The following is an 18,674-nucleotide window of genomic DNA, read 5'->3' as shown; positions in this document are numbered from 1 at the left end:
GCATGGGAGACCTTAGGGACCCAGGCGGAGGGGTGTTTAGCTTCACTGCTGAGGGAGCCAGTCTTGGAGCATTGTGAACTGAGTCTGCAGGGATGCTCGAGAGTTCAGCATGGGGCCGTCCCAAGCCACAGTGACCGTGCGAGTGACAGGACTGAGACAGAAGGTGCCAGGCCATGGGGAGGGCCCAGCGGCCAGCCCAGAAAGCCCGAACTGTGTTCCCTGAGGAAGGGGAAGACGGGTGCGCACTGAAAGGCCTGACCAAGGGGCGTCATGCTCAGTTCCTTCCAGCTCGGGTGTGCAAGGGCATACGGGGAAGAACACTGGAGTCAGGAAGCCCTGATCTTCTGCCCTTCTGGAACCTTTGTCGCCTTTGGGCTAGGCTTCCTCAGGACAGTGGGGGAAACGTGGGCTTTGCAGTCAGACATCGATGCGGCTCTTCTGACCTTTGGGGCCTCAAGGCAGACCCTTTGGCCTTACCTGTAAAATGAGAATGGTCCCTTTCGAGGTTGTCATAAAGGTTAGAAAGAATCCTTGAAGTACCTGTAATAAGTTCCCAGTGACAGTGGCCACAGCTGCGGCTGCTTTTCTCCCCATAGTGACCCTCCGAAGTAGACAGTTGAGAAAAGTTAGACCCAGAAAAGTGACTTGCTTAAAAAAAATAACATTTTTGATAAAGCAGAGACTAGATTTCAAGCTGATACCCGCTCGACTGCCTTTAGTTCCTTGCCCTAAGAATCACTGGCCCTTCATGTCTCCTTGGAAAAGGGGCTTCACACACTGCCCAGCTGGAAGTTACCCGTGGCCACCTCCAGCTGCAAGGGCGTCTGGTGCTGTGGTCTGTCAGCTGTGCAGCTAAGTCCTTAGGAAGGAAGAAGGGGGTACCTGAGCTTGGGGGAGGCAACCAGCAGTCTACCTCCGTGGTTTTCTGGGACCTTTCCCTGCCCTAAAACCTTCCAGGTTTTTCCTACTACTAGTGAGCACTGAGGAGGTCAGGGGAGGTGCAGAAACATTTTCCTTGATTGCTGGTTCTATCAGAGGGTGGATTTGCTCATCGACCCCTTCCCCTGGACCGTTTCGGTCCTTTTTGAGCACCGGGGCCCTGGGCTTATAGAACCGGCAGGGCATGGCTTAGGGTCACTGCCAGGGCCAGCTGGAGGAAGAGGCTGGCTCAGGTGGCTTGATTTCATCCCAGGCCCACGTCACAACCTGGTGACCCTGCACAGATCACCCCCTCCCCACCATTGTCTCCACTCTACACTGAAGGGGGTTAGACTCCCTTTTCTCGCACTGCACCTGGCATGGACCAAACAGCTCTCTGAAAGTGTGTGGTTTCATCTCAAAACAGTTGTGCTTTTTTATGACTCGTTTCCAAGTAGGACTGCATGGTAATTGTTCTCCTTCCAACCCCTGTGGGGTTTTTTGTTTTGTTTTTAAGATCTTATTTTTAAGCAATCTTTAATACCCAAGACGGGGCTCGGCTCAAACTCATAGCTCCAAGATCAAGAGTCTCCTTCTCCACCGACTAAGCCAGCCAGGCGCCCCCATCGACCCCCACCCCTGTGATTAACACCACCTCTTATGTCTTCCTCCTTGTGACATGACAGGAAATGCCTGTATGTAAAACTCAGCTGTCTTCTGTCATGCAGCAAGCCTGTGGGAGCGCCAGCAGGCCAGGCTCTGAAAGGGAGAATGAAGTTGGGGGTGCCTGGCCCCCACCCTGTAGATGCGGGCTTGGAGAGGTGTGCAAAACCAAGCGACAGCTTCATGTGGGCCATCAGTGACACGGCTGCTGGTGTGGGACCGACAGGTAGAATCAGATAAGCCATCACTGCCTTCCTGTGGTGCGGCGCAAACAGTGCAGAACTTCCAGAAGTTCTAGAGGAGTGAGAGCTGTGCTTTGTACCGTCTGGGGAAGCTGCGAGCCAAAAGCACGTGTGACAAAGGTGGTAGGTGGTGGCGAGCCCCGCGGGCGCCTGGGCACCCATGTGCCCCAGTTAGTACACTCTGCTGGGTTTGCTCCTGCTCCCTGCTGACAAGGGTGGGGGGAAGCAGGCAACCACGTGCATTGTGACAACCCCTGGAGAGTGGTGTGGTGAAGTCAGCTGCACGTGTGTAACCTTTATCCGCCACTAGAGGTTCACCCACACGGGCACAGATGCCACATGGCAGAGACCGTGCGTGGTGCATGGCCACGCCGTGGGAGACCACAGAGCCTCTAACAACAGAGGTGGGGGCACGTGTACAGTAGGTCAGTCAGGGAAGGGGGCTGTTCAGTGGGAGCAGCGAGGGTCCAGCAGTGTGCGCGACCGTCTGTCTCTCTTGAAAGGGATCTCTATCCCTCTTTGGACTCACCTGGTGTGTCTCTGGAAGGCCACACAAGATCTGGGTGACTGGCTGGCTCTGAGCAGGGAAGCGAGGCCTGGGATTCCAGATGGAAGGGAGACTTCACTGAGTATGCTTGTACTCTTCAAAAGAAATTTTTTTTAAATAAGAAAAAGAAAAGAAATGCTTTATTAGTTTACAAGGGATGCCATACAAATGGTCACAGACTTCTTGGCTTAACACAGCAGAAATTCTCTCTCTTCTAGAAGCCCGAAGTCCAGAATCCAGCTGTTGGCTGGGCCACACTCCCTCCAGCGGGTATGGGGGTGAATCCTTCCCCATCTCTTCCTCGTCAGGGGTTCCCTGGCTTGGGGCTGCAAGACTCCTCCATCTGCCTCTGGCTTTACAAGGCCTTCTCCTTCCCCTGTGCCTTCTGCTCTCTCGAGGACACTTGCAATTAGATTTAGGGCCCACCTCATTAATCCAGGATGATCTTGTCTCAAGTTCTTTAACTTAATCGCACCTGCAAAGACTTTTTTTCCAGATAAGATCACATCCATGGGGTTGGGGGAGGGTCAGGATTTGGACGTATCTTTTTGGAGATCACCATTCAACCCACTACAATTGTGAGCCAGATTTATGGGAAAACACTCCCCTGTGTGCTTCTTTCAGTAGGCCCATCTTAAGTATAATGTTGAAAAAAAAAAGGGATTAAAAAGGATATACCATCCAAACACTAACCAAAAGAATGCATCCTGAATTTTATATACTCTCCATATGTTCATCTCTTCTAAAAGATGTATTTTAATTCAAAAATGCCTAAGATTAGGATAGAAGGGAGCAGTGTTTTAAGACAAGTGAAATGATGCGCAGAGTAATGGATGGGAAGTTCGCCAAGGGCGAAGACTGGGCTGTAGCGGCGTCTAATGCTGTATCCCCAGCACTGCTGGTGCTCGGGGTTGGTGGAAGGAAGCACAGGTTGGTGGCCAGGGCCATTGGAGAGCCTGTGGCTGGGAGGCCTGTTAGGAGGCAGTCACCATAGTGCAGGAAGGCAACCCTGAGGCCCGAACTGGTTTGGTGGTAGAAGTGGGACCCAACTGCAGAGTGGGCAGGGGAGAGCCTCAGTTGAGTGGGGGAGGAGAGTAAGGAGCCCCAGAAGGGAGGACGCTTCCATTCTACCAAGCAATGGTGAGGCCAGGCAGGACTAGGGGTGAAGGCTGGGAGGTGAGGAGGCTGGAGAGCCCACAGCAGAGAAGCTGGGAAGAAGGGGAGCCTGTGGAGAGAGGACAGAACCATGGGGAGGCAGAAGAGAGACACAGAGGAGCACTCAGAGCGTGGGGGAGTCAGCCTGGGGAGGACAGCAGGGTCGGGGAATCCTGGGCCCCTGTGGAGAGGTGAGGTTGCAAATGGAAGACCCAAGGTCACACACTTCTCAGAGACCCAGACACCCATGCCAGGCCTCGGGAGAGCAGACACTGAGAGGAGGAACGGGAAGGCAGGGTCCAGGTCAGGGACCACTGAGTGCAGGTCGTGATCCCAAGCACAAGTTCTGTGCTAGCCCCTTCCACTTGTTTCTTCTCATTTAATCCTGACGCCCACCAAAGCCCAGCGGCTAGACAGTAGCAGAGACAGGACTCAAAGCCGCACCCGTCTGGCTCTTGACCTCACCTCCTTTTCAGGAGCAATGGGACCCTGTGCCTGTCTTAGGACACATGCATACACAGAGCACCTGCTTCAGAGCCCACCATAGCCTGGAGATGGTGGTGCAGTGTCACTCAGGGACTGGAAGGGGGTCTGGGGGTCAGGTGTCAGGGCCCACTGAGTGCCACACACCCTGACAGCCCCTCCCCCGGCCCCACTCTCCATCCTCCACTCGGCTCTTGTTCTTCCTTTTCCTACCTCGAGCCTGGGATTTTGGGTCTGGTGTCCTGCCTTCAGAGACCTGACCTACACTTTGAGTTGTGCCCTCTGCCCCAGCCTTCTGCCTCAGGCTGCGCGGTGGCTCTGTGGGAAGGGGTGGGTGGCACTGCTTTGGCCTCTGGCTCCCTCTGAGTTCTCTGCGTCCTGCAGAGGCAGAGATGAGCTGTCCTCGAGCTGCGCCTGAGCCCCTCTCTGCATCACTTCCAGGCGGCAGCTGCCAGGCTCCTGTGGGGAGTAGACTTGCTTCCGGGGCCTGGGTGCCTTGGCTCACCGTCCGGGAGGGACCCCGGGGCAGCTCTTATTTCTCGTGCTCAAATGTCTTGAGTCTTTCAGTTTACCGCCCCGCTCCCCCCAGGACCACCCCAAAACCAAACAGATGCACAGAACTGTGTCAGTCCCCACCTCCGGAGTCTTCCCAAATGCACAGCCGCCTCCACCGTGTCAGCAAGTCCTGTCGGCTCACAGCCGGAGGTACAGGCTCCCGCCTCCGCTCGCGCACCCCCTCCTGCCACCACCTGGGCTGGGCACCCACTCACCCATGGTTACTGTGGTGGCCTGATCTGCCTCCCACCGTGGTGCCCTCAGGCCACTCTCCACCAGCAGCTGTGGGCCACAGCGCCCTGCCCCGTGGCTGCCTCCAGGTCACCCTGGCCATGAGGCCTGGGTGATGTGACCTCAGGCCCACATTCCTGCTGCTCACAGGCCCAGCCCTCTGCCTGAGGGTGCTTCCACAGCCACCTGTGACTCTCGCCTCTCTCCTTCTGGTCTTGGCCCACCTTCCAGACCTCCTGATCAGCAAAACCGCTTCCCAGACCTCTCTCCTTTCCTGTTCTAGTGTCACTGTTGCCCCATCCCGAGAATGCAAGGAAGGCAAGGATTTTTTCTCTTTCGTCCCCTGAACACAGCCTGTCACAGCACAGGCCCCTTGGTACAGCACAACTGCGTGGGTGAACGAAGTTTCCCGAGTTTTCCTGACATGTTAGATCTTGAGGAGCTCTTTAAATGTTTCTTCTGCGTTTAATTAAAAAATAAAAAGATTTTAGATGCTGAAATATTCTGAGGAGAGGGGATGGCAGATGGAGAGGAAGAAGGCAGGAGTCACACTCCTCTGTTTAAGGAGAATCTGAATGCGTCCTGAATCCCATCTGAGGCGCTCCTGTGTGAGGCCACACCCTAAGCACGGACCAGCACCCACACACAGCCTTCCCCCTTCTTATCCCAGAGCCGTGACCCACCCTGCATCCCCCATGTCCCACTTTGCCATCTTAGCACAGGTCTCTGACACAGGTTGTCTTTTGTTTGTAACTCTAAAGTAAAAGCCATGTGAAAATAGAAGAATGTTTAAAACCATTCAGAATGATACAGAAGGTCTACTCCCCTGAACCCTAATTCCTTTCATCAAAGGCAGTCCTTAGTAATAGCCAAGTATCCTTTTAGGGAAGAAACACATGCATAACACCAACATAAATATTTATTTATCCTTTAAAAATGGATATGAACCCAAAAAATGGGTATGAGCGGAATCACGGGAGGCATATTATTAATGTAACAGTCCATATGGATGACCTTGTTGTTTCCAGTGACAGCCTAATGTTGCATTGTACCGTGGTGTGTGTCCCCAACCTCACAACGACAGACACTGGTTTCCCTCTGGGTTGTTCGGGCAATCTTATAGTGCAGAGCCCTGTACGTCTTGGCACGTGTTGCAGTAATGCCTGTAGAACACATCCCTGGCAGTGCCTTGCAGGTTAGAGGGACCTGGGCACTGAGAACTTTGACTGACATTGCCAGATGGACCTCCAAATGGCTATACTCATGCGTGCGTTTTACGGTATGTTTTCCTCCCAATTTTTTATTTCAAAAAAATGTTAAATCTGCAGGAAAGTCCAACTAGTCATTTAACGAATACTCAAATATCCTTCATCCAGGTTCTCCCATTATTACATTGCCGCCTGTGCCCGTGTGCTAGGGCTGACATAAAGTACCACGCACTGGGTGGCTGGAAGTCCCAGGTCAAGGTGTGGGCAGGGTTGGATTCTTCTGGGTCCTTTCTCCCTCGGCTTGCAGATGGCCCCTTCTCAGGGGGTCCTCACATGATGGCCCATGCCTCTCTGTGGGTCCTAATCTCTGCTTATAAGGACATGAGCCCTACTGGATTAGGACCCACCCGTGTGACCTCATTTTACCTTAATTACCCTTTTAAGACTGTCTCCAACTACAGCCACATTCTGAGGTCCTGGGGGTTAGCACCTCAACATGTGAATTGGGGGAGTGGGGACATGATTTGGCCCATAACACCACATTTGCTTCTCCTTATATGTTTTGGGTCATATTAGTATAAGTAACAGGTGTATTATATAATAGCTGATACTGTGTTTATTACTTCTAATGTATTACACGACTTGTCATGCAGTTACTTCATATAACTGTAATGCATGTCATGTCATTTTTTTCTGTAAACTGGTTGCAGGGGAGCTGCAGCCATTCTGGTACTTCAGCATGTGTCTCCTCAGAAGGAGGACGTTCTCCTCAGGTTGTGTTGATCTCATACTGATGGGGACAGAGTCCCCTGAGGCAGAAGCACAAATATGCGTGACGTGGCTCTGGTCCTAACTGGGGGCTTTCCCTCCAGAGGGTTTTGTCCAGGCGCAGTCTGCTCTGTGTCTCCTTCCTGACAGCCCGGGGAGACGTGCGTACTTGCGGGGCAGCGGCCCCTGCCTCTTAGAACCGTCTGGGTGAGTAGAACCTCTTGGCCCCACCCCCAGGTCCTGCCACGTGGTTGGTATTTCGGCTCTATGATGAATCAACAGGGTCACAGCGCTCCTTACAGCTCCTCCTGTTTTTTGGTCGCTCAAAATGACTCTCTGAACCCAAGACCTGTTTTGTTTCTGTGAACAAACAGCTCTCGCTTTGCAAACTGCAGGAGGCTTATGTTCATTTAGAGAAGTAGGGTGGATCGATCTGGGCACCACCGGGGTCTCCCTCCCTGTCTCCTCCTCCTGCTCCTCCTGCACCCTCATGGGCAGCTCGGGGCTCTGCCAGAAGTCGGTTCTCGCCTCCTGCCCATAGGAAGGAGACATTCTCTGTGGGCTTGCATCCGTGCGTCCCTTCCTTGGTACTTGTGTGAGGGGCCGGTTTTCGTGGGTAGACTTGTGGATTCAGTCTGCTGGGGTTGTGTCTACGCACCCGAGGTGAAGGTGTGCGTCTCGGCAGCCCTCTGCCATATGAGGTTGGCCTGTGGCTGAAGGAGCACCGCACCCCTACTGGTTGTTCTGTAGTGGGGTGCACCCCTGCCTGGTGCCGGGGCTTAGCCAGCATTTTCTCCAGCCCCAGGAACCCACCTTCTACATGATTCAGAGCCATTTGTCTAAAACACACTTCCAGCCATGTCTTTGATTCTGCCTACCACTCTGTCCCAGCTTTCCCTTCCCTACACGGTTCATTCCACACTCCTTAGCCTGGTATTCAAGACCTTCCGTCACGTGGCTCCTGCTCGGTTTGTCTGCCATGTTATGTCCCTGTCCCTGTGAGCTCGCGGTGTGTGCTCTGTCCCCTCCCCCCCGGGGCCGCCTCTCCTGGCCAGTGTCCTTCCAGGCAGCCAGGGGTGGTCCTCCTTCCCTTGTGCCCTCACCCCGCCTCAGACATACCTGTCCTCTGGCACTTGCCTCACTAGATGGTTACGCGCCTGCCCTCCTGCCAGACACCTGCCTTTGTGTCCTCAGTGCCCGGCTTGGAGTGGGCACCCAGTGACTGTTTGGGTGGGGCGGGTGGGGGGCTGAATGGATTTGTCACTGGGTGTGGAGCATATCCTGAAGCTGGAAGTAGCTGCCTTCCACTTTGTGGTCTCCAGGCCCTCTCTGAGAGAACCTCGTGACAGAGGAGAAGAAAACACAGCTCTCCACATCCTGTGAGGCGTTGTTCTTCCTCAATGTCCAGTTCTGACAAGGCTGTGCTGGTCTCCCGCAGCACAGGGCCTCTGTGACCTTCACGGCTTAGTGTCCATTGTCACATGTCAAAAGAGCAAGGACCTTGACTTAGAGTGTCAACCCCGAGTGTGCTGGTAACCCTCCTTGTATGCATTTTGCTTTGTTGTCGCTGTGGCAAGCCGCTGAATGTGTGTGTTTTCTTCCAGTCAAGCGCTTCAGAGAACCAAAGCACGAGAGACGGCCGTGGAGGATATGGTGCGTATGTACATATGAACACCTTCCTAGAATGCCATTGACTCTTTGGGGTTTGCGGGGGGAGGGGGGTGGGCAATGGGAGCAATTCTGCATCACATAAAGTCTTGGAATCCCTTAGCTGGAGTAATCATCTCAGGAACTACGTCTAATACAAAAGACTTCTAGAAGTTCCTCTAGGTAACGTCAGGCTCTGCCTTTATTCTGTCATCACACAGCTGCCCAATTTTAGGAAAGAGAGGTTGGGACAGATAGGTCAGTATATGCAGCGAGCTCCTTTAATTATGTCTCTGTGTTGTTAGGTCGTGAGAAATCCTTGGGTTCTGTAGTCTGTATGTGTGAGCAGAGCATTCTCTGAATCTGGAGACAGTCAGATACACCATGGAAATGCTCCTCTCCCCAAAACTCGTCTTTTCTGGTCCTAGGATGACTCCGTGGTAGCAATTTGTCCTTCATTAAAGGGAGGTAGAACTTCGGATACCGCCTTCAAAGACAGAACTCCAGAAAGAAGGGCACAGCCAGCTCTTCAGAACAACGTGATGTCCACTAGAAGCAGACTCTCTTGGGCTGCCTTAGGTTTGCAGCTGTGCTAACAGAACAGTCATTTTGCCCTGCAGAGAAGACTCCAGATAAATCAGTGTGTTAAAGTACCTTGACAGCAGTGGGAGCACACGCTTGATTGATCTTCAGTGCCTTACTTGTGAATGTTGATCAGTCTTGTTTTTAATTTTCCCCCATCGGTTTCTCTCAAATCTGGGTATCTAGCTTAGGCCGGGGGACCTGGGGAGGGTCTGGAATTGGGGCACTCTGTGGGGCACACATTGCCTTTTGGGGACTTCTGCTTTGCCAATATTTTAGGAAATGATTTTCAAGCTTCAGTCATAGGGTTGGTCTGGATAATCGTTAAGGTCCGTTCATTCCTAAGACCCATGGCTGCTGTCCAGTGCCTGTGTGCCCCTTCATGACCCCCTTCAGTGGCCCGGCCCAGCCCTCAGTGCCTAGCCCAGGAGGCCAGGAGACTTGGCCCCAGTCTAGAGGTTCCTTGGCCACAGACCGCCGCGGTCTCCAGGTGTTCGTGGCAGAGGAGAAACCAAAGGCCCTGTCTGGACGGGTCAGTGGGTGCCCCCAGAACACCCTTGTTTTCTTCTCTTTTGAAACTCCGGCCATCTAGTCCGAGGGTTGGCAGACTACGGCCCACGGGCCCAGTGTGGCCCACTGTCCATTTTCCTAATAAAGTGTTACGGGAACGGCGGGCTCTGCGGCCGCTTTCACGTGGGGTGGCAGGAGGACCAGCGGCCGACCTCTTCAAGAGAGTCTTTAAAGACTCTCCAACCCTTTACAGAGGGAGGTTGCCCGCCCCACGTAGTACAGTGCATACACCGCAGCAGCCGGAATCTCTGGGGCTTCAGCTGCGGGGCTGGACCTGCGTGTCCTGTTGGTCTTGCACAGATGAACGTCAGCTCAGAGGGATGTCGAGCGGGACCTCTTTAAAACAGAGGCGCCCTGGACCTCATCAAAAGCCGGGATCCAGCATTTCATTTTGAAGTGACAAAAAGTGAAAAAGTAAACACACCTATTTTAAATATGTGTTTAACGTATTTAAGTATGTGTTCTAAATCTGCGGCCTCTTAGGGAGTTCAGATGCGGTTTTACTGAAGGTTTTGAAAGGTCGCTGAGACACCAAGTCTGAGTTCGTGCCGACGCCTCAGAAAGAGGCACCTAATAAAGGGAAGGTTGGGAGCTCCCCAGTGGCTTTCTTCTTGTTTCAGACTTCTCATTTTCCCCAAATTGGGTATAACCCTCCTGTCAGGATGGTAACAAGTGCTGATCCTGTTTTGTACAGGTTTTTAGACACTTCTAAACAAGCCATAGGAATGCTGTTCATCCACTTTGCAAATGTGTACCTAGCAGATCTCACTGAAGAGGACCCTTGCTCACTGTAAGTGGCCCGTATCCGAGGAGAAACGTCACCCACCTGTCCACCGAAAATGCAGACTGGCCTTGCTCTCAGCCACCAGTCGTGTTCCCTCTAGCTTGGGTAGGGGGCAGCCCCCACTTTGTGCTCTTTGCTCCCCTGAGAGACCCCCCCCCCGTCTGTGCTGCCTGTGGGTTCACACACACAGCTGTCAGCTGGCTGTGAGGGCTTTGTGCGTTGACTCGCTGCTTCTCTGAGTTCTGGCCCTTGGCGTTCTAGTAATCCTTCTGTCTCCCAGTAGGGAGTGGCCCCTGGTGGGGCAGCGTAGTGCCCTGAAGGAGTATCTCTGCTAGAATAAGACCCATGGGGGGCTTCTCTGTGGTGCCAGCTGCTTGGGGTCAAAGCCACTGTGGATCATCATTGACCTCTTGGACCTGAACACCAAGGGTGGTTCTGGCTCATAATGGTGCCTCTCTTAGCCGAGGGAGTGGGAAAAGAGACTCCCCTACCCTGTCCCAGCTCCATCTCCTTCATTCCAAGGCTCAGACTTGTTCCTCCCGTCATGCTGTGCTGGAGGCCTTCCACCCCGCCAGCTGTCTCCTGCCTCCATGCCTTTGCTCACGCTGCCCTCTGCCTGGAGCACCCCCACCGCTGTCCTGCCCCGCCTTTGAGAGACCAGGGCGGAGAGCTGGGGAGTCCCTTGCCAAGAGGCTTCGTGTATGTTTAAGATCATTTGGACTGGAAGATTCTTTTCAAGCCTCCTTTTTTGGTGACTGCAGATTTAGTCCAGGGCGAGATTTCAGCAGGAAGCTATGAAGTCTCCCTGCCTAGAGTCTCTCTGAGACCTGGAAAGGCTATGATCTGTTTGGACGTTTGGGTGCATTCCCAAAGTCGGTGACTGGAAAGGTAATCCTCCCGCAGGGGGATGCTTAGGAGATGGTTGTCCTTCCAGCTCCTGAGCCCCCAGCAGGCTGGAGTCATCCTCTGGTGAATGGTCTTGACGTTGCTGACCGGGATGGCCCACAAGGCAGCGGCTGACATTGGAGGCACTAAGGTTACTCCTCATGCGGTGTCGGCCGCGTGCCTCTCCCCTGCAGCACCTCCACTGGCCGTCTGCAAAGCGAAGACCGTACGGCTGTAAGAAGAACATTGACAGACTGAATCACAGCCAGGAGGGAGAAGGGGCTGTTGGCAACTCTCAAGTGCTCCGCCTGGAGGAGGAAGGGCTCAAGGTGGAGCTTGGTATGGTGAAGGCACTTGACTAAGAGGCCAGACCGAGCCCCACTTGGTTCCTCTGGCCTGTGTCCCACCAGATCCCCAGGATTCCTGGGCAGGTTTCAGGACTTGTTGAGTGTAAGCGCCACGGGGGACCATAGGGTCGCTGCTCAGTGAGGGAGTTAACAGTTCAGTTGGAGGATGTTGTTGTAAGTTAGGAAAGGTGTGAGAGCCCAGCAGCAGGCAGTGTTTGGGCACTGGAAGGTGCCCAGGCCCTGGGATCTGTTCCAGGTCCTGCCATCCTGGCTCTGCCCTGTGACTTTTCACAAGTTGGGGATAGGCTGGGCCGGGCGGGCCTTGAGGCATCTTGGGAAGCTGCAGACCGGAAGGGAGGCCAGCTTCAGCTCCGGGAGACCAGAAACGTACAGAGGGGGACGAGCTGCCCCTGTGGGTGCAGGGGTCCCGTGGGCTGGGCGCTCTGCTCCTTGCTCCGTCCAGATACTTTGGAAGGAAGTTAAGCATTTGTGACATCCAGGGTTCTGGGACTCTGAGGGGCCAGGATTCAAACCACACATTGGTCTAGCGCCTACTACATGGCAGGCATTGTTCACACTTACTGAGTCATTTGATGCCGATAACAGCCCTACAGTTTAGATACTTTGGTTATCCTTGTTTTACAGCCTGAGGAACTGAGGCACAGAGAGAGCACGGAACTTAAATTCACACGGACGAATAGTGATGGAGCTGGGATCTGAAGCCAGCCTGTCCCCCGGCCTCATATGTGTTGGGTAGACTGTAGGGAGCATTCCGTCTTTCGTCACAGGGCCTGGCGTCCAATAGGCGTAAATGTTTGGGGAGGGAATGAATGAACCAACACATGTCTGTCACGAGTTCTTGTGACTTTCAGGGTGAGCCTCAGATGTGAGAACCATTTGAAACCAGTTAGGTGTAAGCATCTGAGAGCAGTTTAGTCTGGGGCCAGCTGGGAGCCTGGAGAAGTCGCCTTGGACTCAGCTGCTCTGCCTTGGTCTCTGGTCTGAGAGTGACCCCTTGTGATGTTAACGAGGAAAGGCAGGCGGAGACACGCGGTCCGCCTTTCTGGTTTTCTGGCCACGCTTGGGCCCCGTGGTGAGCCCCCTCCAGAGTCAGCGTGTGCCCAGCCCCAGAGCCTCGGTCTCTAGGTGGGGGCTCAGACTCTGCATGAAATATCTCCGGCCTCAGCAACGGGAAAGCACCACAGTTGGTCTGTGGCATCTGGAACTACTTGGAGAGCTTTCCAAGCCACTTGGCATCCCAGGGGGCCGGTACCTGACCCAGTGGTTGCCTGTCTCCTGCTTTGTCTGGAGCGCTGGCACCTGTGGTCAGGGTGCCTGGCAAGATCCGGGTACAGGGCCCTTGAGGAGGGCCTCTCCTTAGTGAGGGAGGAAGTGTGTGTCGGACACATGGAAACAGACTGTACAAGAACACAGGATCATGGTGGGAGAGCTCTTCTGACCCTACTCTCCTTCTGTCAGCCTGCCTTTTCCATGGGAGTGAAGCTCTCTCTAGAAATACACTTGCCTCCATGGCAGGCTCTGAAACATGGGGATGAGAGAGGGTCCTGTGGCCTTGCCCTCTTTGGTCTAAAAAACTCCAGAAGCCACGTCCTAAACCGCCGTGGAGCAGTAGCACTAGCTCAGGGTCGTGCATGTGAACAGCATCAAGGTGCAGATTTCTTTTAATGAATTAAGTTCTTTTTCCCTATTGACGTCCTTGCTGTTTCTAGGCACTCTGTCCTGGGTCAAGTCTTTCCTTGGTGGGAGTGTTAGGGGTCTTTCAAGTTTCTCTGTCCCTTATCTACTCCTCCCTCGAGTTCTTTGACCCCGATGAGTGTCTGATGCTATCATGGGGAGGCTTCGCTGGGGCTCCTGGAAGTGAGCCCCGGAGACTTGCATGGGCCCCCCCAGAACAGGCCAAAGTGCTGGGACTTCAGGCTTGAAGTCGGTCTTGGTAAGCACCCAGGGCTGGGCTCAGGGGCCCTTGCTGCCTGGGTGGTGCTTCCTGATGGCGCTACTGTGTGCTGTCCTCCCAGGTACCTCATCAACTTCCTCCTGGACGCCACCGTGGGCATGCTGCTCATCTACGTGGGGGTGCGCGCCGTCAGCGTCTTGGTGGAGTGGCAGCAGTGGGAGTCCTTGCGATTTGGCGAATATGGTAATGTGGCATGGACACTGGATGGGGGTGTAGAGGGGGCCTTCGGGGGGGCAGGGGTGGCGCTCTCCTCCTCGCCCCAGTCAGCTCTCCAGGCTGGTGGATTGGAAGCTTCAGGAGCTGGTGGCTGTATCCTCTGGTCAGGGGGCTGGTTCTGGGGCCCGAACACCATCGCCCTGCTAGTGTCAAGACACTCATGTCCACACATGAGGTGTGGAGGAGCACACTTCACTGCCACTCGGTGGCAGGAGCCAGGAGACCCTAGACATGGGGAGGGGCCCAGCTCTGGCCTCTTCCACCAGGGGGCACCGGTGGCCCCACCTGCAGGCCGTGAGGCCAGAGGCCACCTCACCCTGCTGGGCTTCTCACCCAGCGCACAGGACCCGCCTACCTCATTAGAGAAATGGGAGGTGGCCCTCTTCTGCTGCGCGTCTTTGCCTGTCCTGTCATTGGGCCATCTCGCTACAGGACTATCCATCCCCACCCCACGGCCAAGTCACCTTACTGTCTCCTAACTGGAGGCTGGCCTCCCACCAGCATTGGGTGCATGCTGTCACCAGGAACCCCAGGTCCGTCCTCACTCACAGGTGAGCCTTAAAACAGGTGACCTGTGGCTGCTGGCTCATCTTTGACCCCCTCCCCTCTCCTCAGAGACCCAGGACAAGGGCCTGCTTAGGAAGCTGCCCTCACACTCTCTGAGCACAGATACATTGCCCAGAGAAGCGTGGCGGTAGCCTCCACGGGGCTGTGGTGAGATGCCTTCCTCAGGCCTTGCCACACCCTGGGCACTCAGGCCCCGGAGTTAAGGGGCAATGACAGGTCTCTCCCACCTTCACACCTGGCCCCTGATGTCTGGGATCACGAGCTCCTGGTCTCAGTGAGAACAGCATCAGTGGGGCCTCAGCCACCTAGGGACACACAGGACGAGAAGGAAGGAATTCTGGATCTCCACTCTCCTTTCCTGGTCACCCCTTCTGTGGAGTTCCTGGCGCAGCTTCAGGGCCACTCACTTCTAGATGACTGAAGCCTCATAAGGCATTAACGAGTAGAGGGGAGCCGATCCGTGGGGCCGACTATATGAGCACCTTGGGTATTTCTAGAAATCTTAAGTCATTGTTTTTCTCTATTGAGGGGAGATGAACTCAGGGGAGGGCTTTTCTTAGCCCTGTTACTTGATGCCTGATGAGTCACGGACTTAAGATAGCATGTGACACACGGCATACGCTCCTGTGGCTCAATGGAAGTCTTCTGAGAAGCCCCGAGTCATGATCCCTCTGCTTGGAGGACACCTGTGGACCACAGCGTCATCCTCACTTATAGGCTAGGTACCCAGAGGAGTTAAGTGACTCTGGAAGCCAGCGCACAGCTGGGGGCGGGCATGGTCTCATCTGCCACTGCCTCCAAGATCAGAGCTGCTCACTGCTTGCTGTTGAGATCTATCCTGGAAGGCTGCTCTCGACTCAGCTGTAGTGACCAGCACTGCGGAGAGCCACCGCAACCAGTCACATGCCACTCAGTGACACCCCCCGCCCCCACAACCCTGACTACCCGCCAGAGGGAGAGCAGGTCCGGTCCTAGAGCACCACCCATTCCCACCCTCGTCTTCCCAGAGCCTTCAAACCAGGGTGTCTCCAGATGACCATCCTGAGTCCTCCCTCCCCGGGCTGAGGGAGGACGGTGCACATCCTCTTAACCTGATTTCTATTTCTACCTGTATTCTTGTGTCCTGTCACTGCTACAAGAAATTTCCACAAAACTAGTGGCTTCCGACAGCAGGTGTCTCACGTTACAACTGTGTAGTAAGGCATCCCACCTGGGTCGCCCTGGCTAAAGTCAAGGTGTGGGCCGGACTGCTTCCTTCTAGAGCCTCTAGAGGGGGCATCCATATCCTGGCAGTCTGCCGCTCCTAAGAGGCTGACCGCCCTCCCTGCTTGTGGCCCCCTGTCCCCTGAGGCAGCGGGTAAGGCTCCTCTCCGATGGTATCCTGCTCTCCTTCCAGATCTCGTTCCAGTGCCCGTGTGAGTGCGCCAGGCCCCCCAGATACTGCAGGATGCTGTCCCATCTTAAGAGGCAGCTGGTTAGCAGCCGTACTTGCCCTGGGCCACGAGACTTACCATAGTCCCCGGTCCCTGGGACTCAAGTGTGGATGTGTCTGTGGGGCCACATTTCACCTGCCACACCTGTTAACTGGCCCGTCTTCTTGAGGCAATATTTCCATGTCGGCCCCATAGCTCTCTTCTCAGCTAAGTGAAGAAGAGGGCTTTGTTTTTTAGGTGCTTCCTTTGTCTTTAGAGGAGAGGCTGAACTTACCAACAAGCACATGGGACTTGGGGAATAAGTCACACAGCCCTGAGCGGGGAGACAAAATCCAGGTGATAGGTGTGCTTGCGGTTTTATGACCAGGCAGTATTTCCCACAGCAGACGCTCTGAAGGCAGGTCTGTGTCCCATGGGCACCAGTGGTCTGTGGGCTTTGCTGTCTGGCCCTGTCCTGATGCTCCCTTCCTGAAGCCTTGGGAGACAGACAGGTTCTGTCCGTTTGTGCCCTATCCCTGCGATTTCTCCTGAGGAATTTGTTCAACAAACACAACACCCGTCTACCTGAGATTGTCCAGAACATGTCAATAATGCCTGGCATGTCTGTCCTTGAACAGTGAGACAGTGGGGAACGTCTGGGAGGCTCTCCAAGGAGCAAAGCAGACCGGCACATGTGCTCATTCCAGCCGGGGCTCCTGGTGGTCTGGACGTGGAGGAGGAGGAGAGTGAGGGGAATGCATTTACAGAGGACTTTCCCTTTTCTTACCATGTTTTTTAGCTGTCCTTTTAAAGCATGTAAATGAAGACGCAACCGTGGCCGAGCTATGGCGCTGACACTTAACAGTGTGGGGGCAATGCGGGGTTCGGGGCGTCTGTCCCTCTCTGTCAGTCACTGCAAGCTTACGGGCACATGGAACGAGCACATTTTCTTTTGACATGAAGTGTGGCCCCTTAGTCTGCTGACTTGAAATGCGCTGGTCCCTGTTCAGAGATGTTTCCTACTAGTGCTTTCTGTTGGTCTCTGATCTTAATGATTTTTGACAAATATTTTGATTTGTTACTTCTGAGAACTTTTCTCAGTAAGGCCACGTAGTTGACTGAAGGGATTCCAGCACTGCATTAAAAATCTAGCTGGAGGGATTGTGCTTCTAAAGTGGTTTTTTGGCTCAGATGTGTCTAATACCAGAAGTGAAAGTAGGGCAAGCTTAGCAGCAGCCCTGATGGCTCTCTGCATGCTTTCTGCACCCTTCTCCCGAGGTTTTCCAGAAAAGGGAATGGCCTGGTGTGGTGTCCATTACAGCTGTGCGAAGGCATTCATGTGCGCTCCCACAGCGTCCCGATGGCAGGCTCTGGCCGGGCTGGGCCTGCTCCGGCACCCGTGCCTGGACGGGGATGGCTGCAGAAACCTCCCATCGCACAGTGGAACCAGAGCCTTCTCTCTGGGGCAAGTTCTCGCCTCACAGCCTAGACGGGGGCCTTTGCCTCCCCTGAAGTGCTGCCCTCCACCCCTCTTCTGGCCAGTGGTGCTCAGGCAACCCCAGCAGAGTGTCCAGAGCCGGCTCCGGCTGCCTCCCACCATCCCCTGGCTCTTCCCTAGGTCTCCCACTTTAGCATGTGTGGCTCCCTGGGGGCCCATCCCATGAGTTCTGCCTGTCCCCAAGGATATAGATCTGTCCCTGGGGCTGGTCCTCCACGCTTCCTCTAGTCTTTTCTGAAACATTCTGGAGGCCCTCCAGGACCTGCGTGTGCCCCAGCATGGACTGTTGCCTTTCTCCATTTCTCAAGTACAGTGACGGATGGGTCACAGATGGACCTTTGTCACGGCCCCACGCACAGCCCCTCCCTCCTGCCTCTCTGCCTCCACTTTCCTTCCCTGTCCCCAGTGCAGCTGTTTTGGGCTACCTCATAGAGACAGAATCAGGATTCCTCCAGTCCGAGTTCTGCTTTCAGGGCTGAGGGCAGCAGGAGCAGCCGGGGCGACTGGCTCGGGGCAGCAGACCAGCAAAGGGGAGATTTGCTGCCTCTGTAGTCACAAACATCAGGCAGTCCACAGGTGGAGGAAAGGATGGATAACACCACAGTCACTGGAAAAATCAACAACAGATAATAATAGCAGTCTTCCTTCACACAGCTCTGCCCGTGGACAGAAAGAGCCAGCTCTCTGAGCCCTGACAGTGAGCACTTACTAACTTTAGTCTCCTTAATTATATCCTAGAATCTCTTAAAAGAAACCCCACTCTGGTATCTCCAAATTAGGAATTCTGTGATTTTGTCTAAAACACCTGCATGTGTCTGGTGGGGCTGAAGTGATTCCTGGTGCTTCGGGGGCTTGTGAAGTGGCTTTAGAGCCAGGGTCTGGGGTGGGCTGGGGAGCCCGAGGGCTCCTAGGAGCTGTGGGCATGGGGCGGGGACATGGGCTTGGGTCCTGGCGTCCGGGCCCCGTGTGACTGCGCACCTGCTGTCCCTGCAGGAGACCCTCTGCAGTGCGGAGCCTGGGTTGGGCAGTGTGCTCTTTACATCGTGATCATGATTTTTGAAAAGTCTGTCGTCTTCATCGTTCTCCTCATACTTCAGTGGAAAAAGGTTTGCTTCTTGTCCATTCTTTAGCAGCTCCTTGGGCCGCCAAGCAAGACAGTACTTGTTCCCCTACCACCCACATGCCCCAACCTTACTGGAAAACCAAATCTTTTCTTTCTTTTCCTTCTCGCTCACCCTCACCTCCACTAACTCGGTCTGGCTTGCCCGTGGGGAGCAGGACCTTGGTTTTTCACTTAGCATCCGTCTGCTTGAATAGTGTAAGTGCCTGCCCTCGATTAAGCTTTGCAATACAGGGGCGCCCGGGTGGCTCAGTGGGTTAAAGCTTCTGCCTTCGGCTCAGGTCATGATCCCGGGGTCCTG

At 54.5% G+C, this 18,674-nt stretch overlaps 1 protein-coding gene across 1 annotated transcript in view; it reads left to right on the top strand.

Moving 5' to 3' along the window:
* The window catches only part of LOC111144041 (store-operated calcium entry regulator STIMATE), a 56,239-nt gene that overhangs the window by 26,426 nt on the left and 11,139 nt on the right, over window positions 1–18,674 (top strand). The window contains exons 2-5 of the mRNA XM_022498116.1: window positions 8,375–8,423; window positions 10,264–10,359; window positions 13,622–13,743; window positions 18,247–18,359. Coding sequence (XP_022353824.1) covers window positions 8,375–8,423; window positions 10,264–10,359; window positions 13,622–13,743; window positions 18,247–18,359 — 380 coding nt within the window. The remainder of the gene's footprint in view (window positions 1–8,374; window positions 8,424–10,263; window positions 10,360–13,621; window positions 13,744–18,246; window positions 18,360–18,674) is intronic.

This window comes from Enhydra lutris, unplaced genomic scaffold, assembly GCF_002288905.1.
Source record: "Enhydra lutris kenyoni isolate GAN:26980312 unplaced genomic scaffold, ASM228890v2 scaffoldscaffold10, whole genome shotgun sequence".
Classification (NCBI taxonomy): domain Eukaryota; kingdom Metazoa; phylum Chordata; class Mammalia; order Carnivora; family Mustelidae; genus Enhydra; species Enhydra lutris.
The sequence above is the reverse complement of the archived record's forward strand: the minus strand, read 5'-3'. Positions and strand labels throughout refer to the sequence as shown.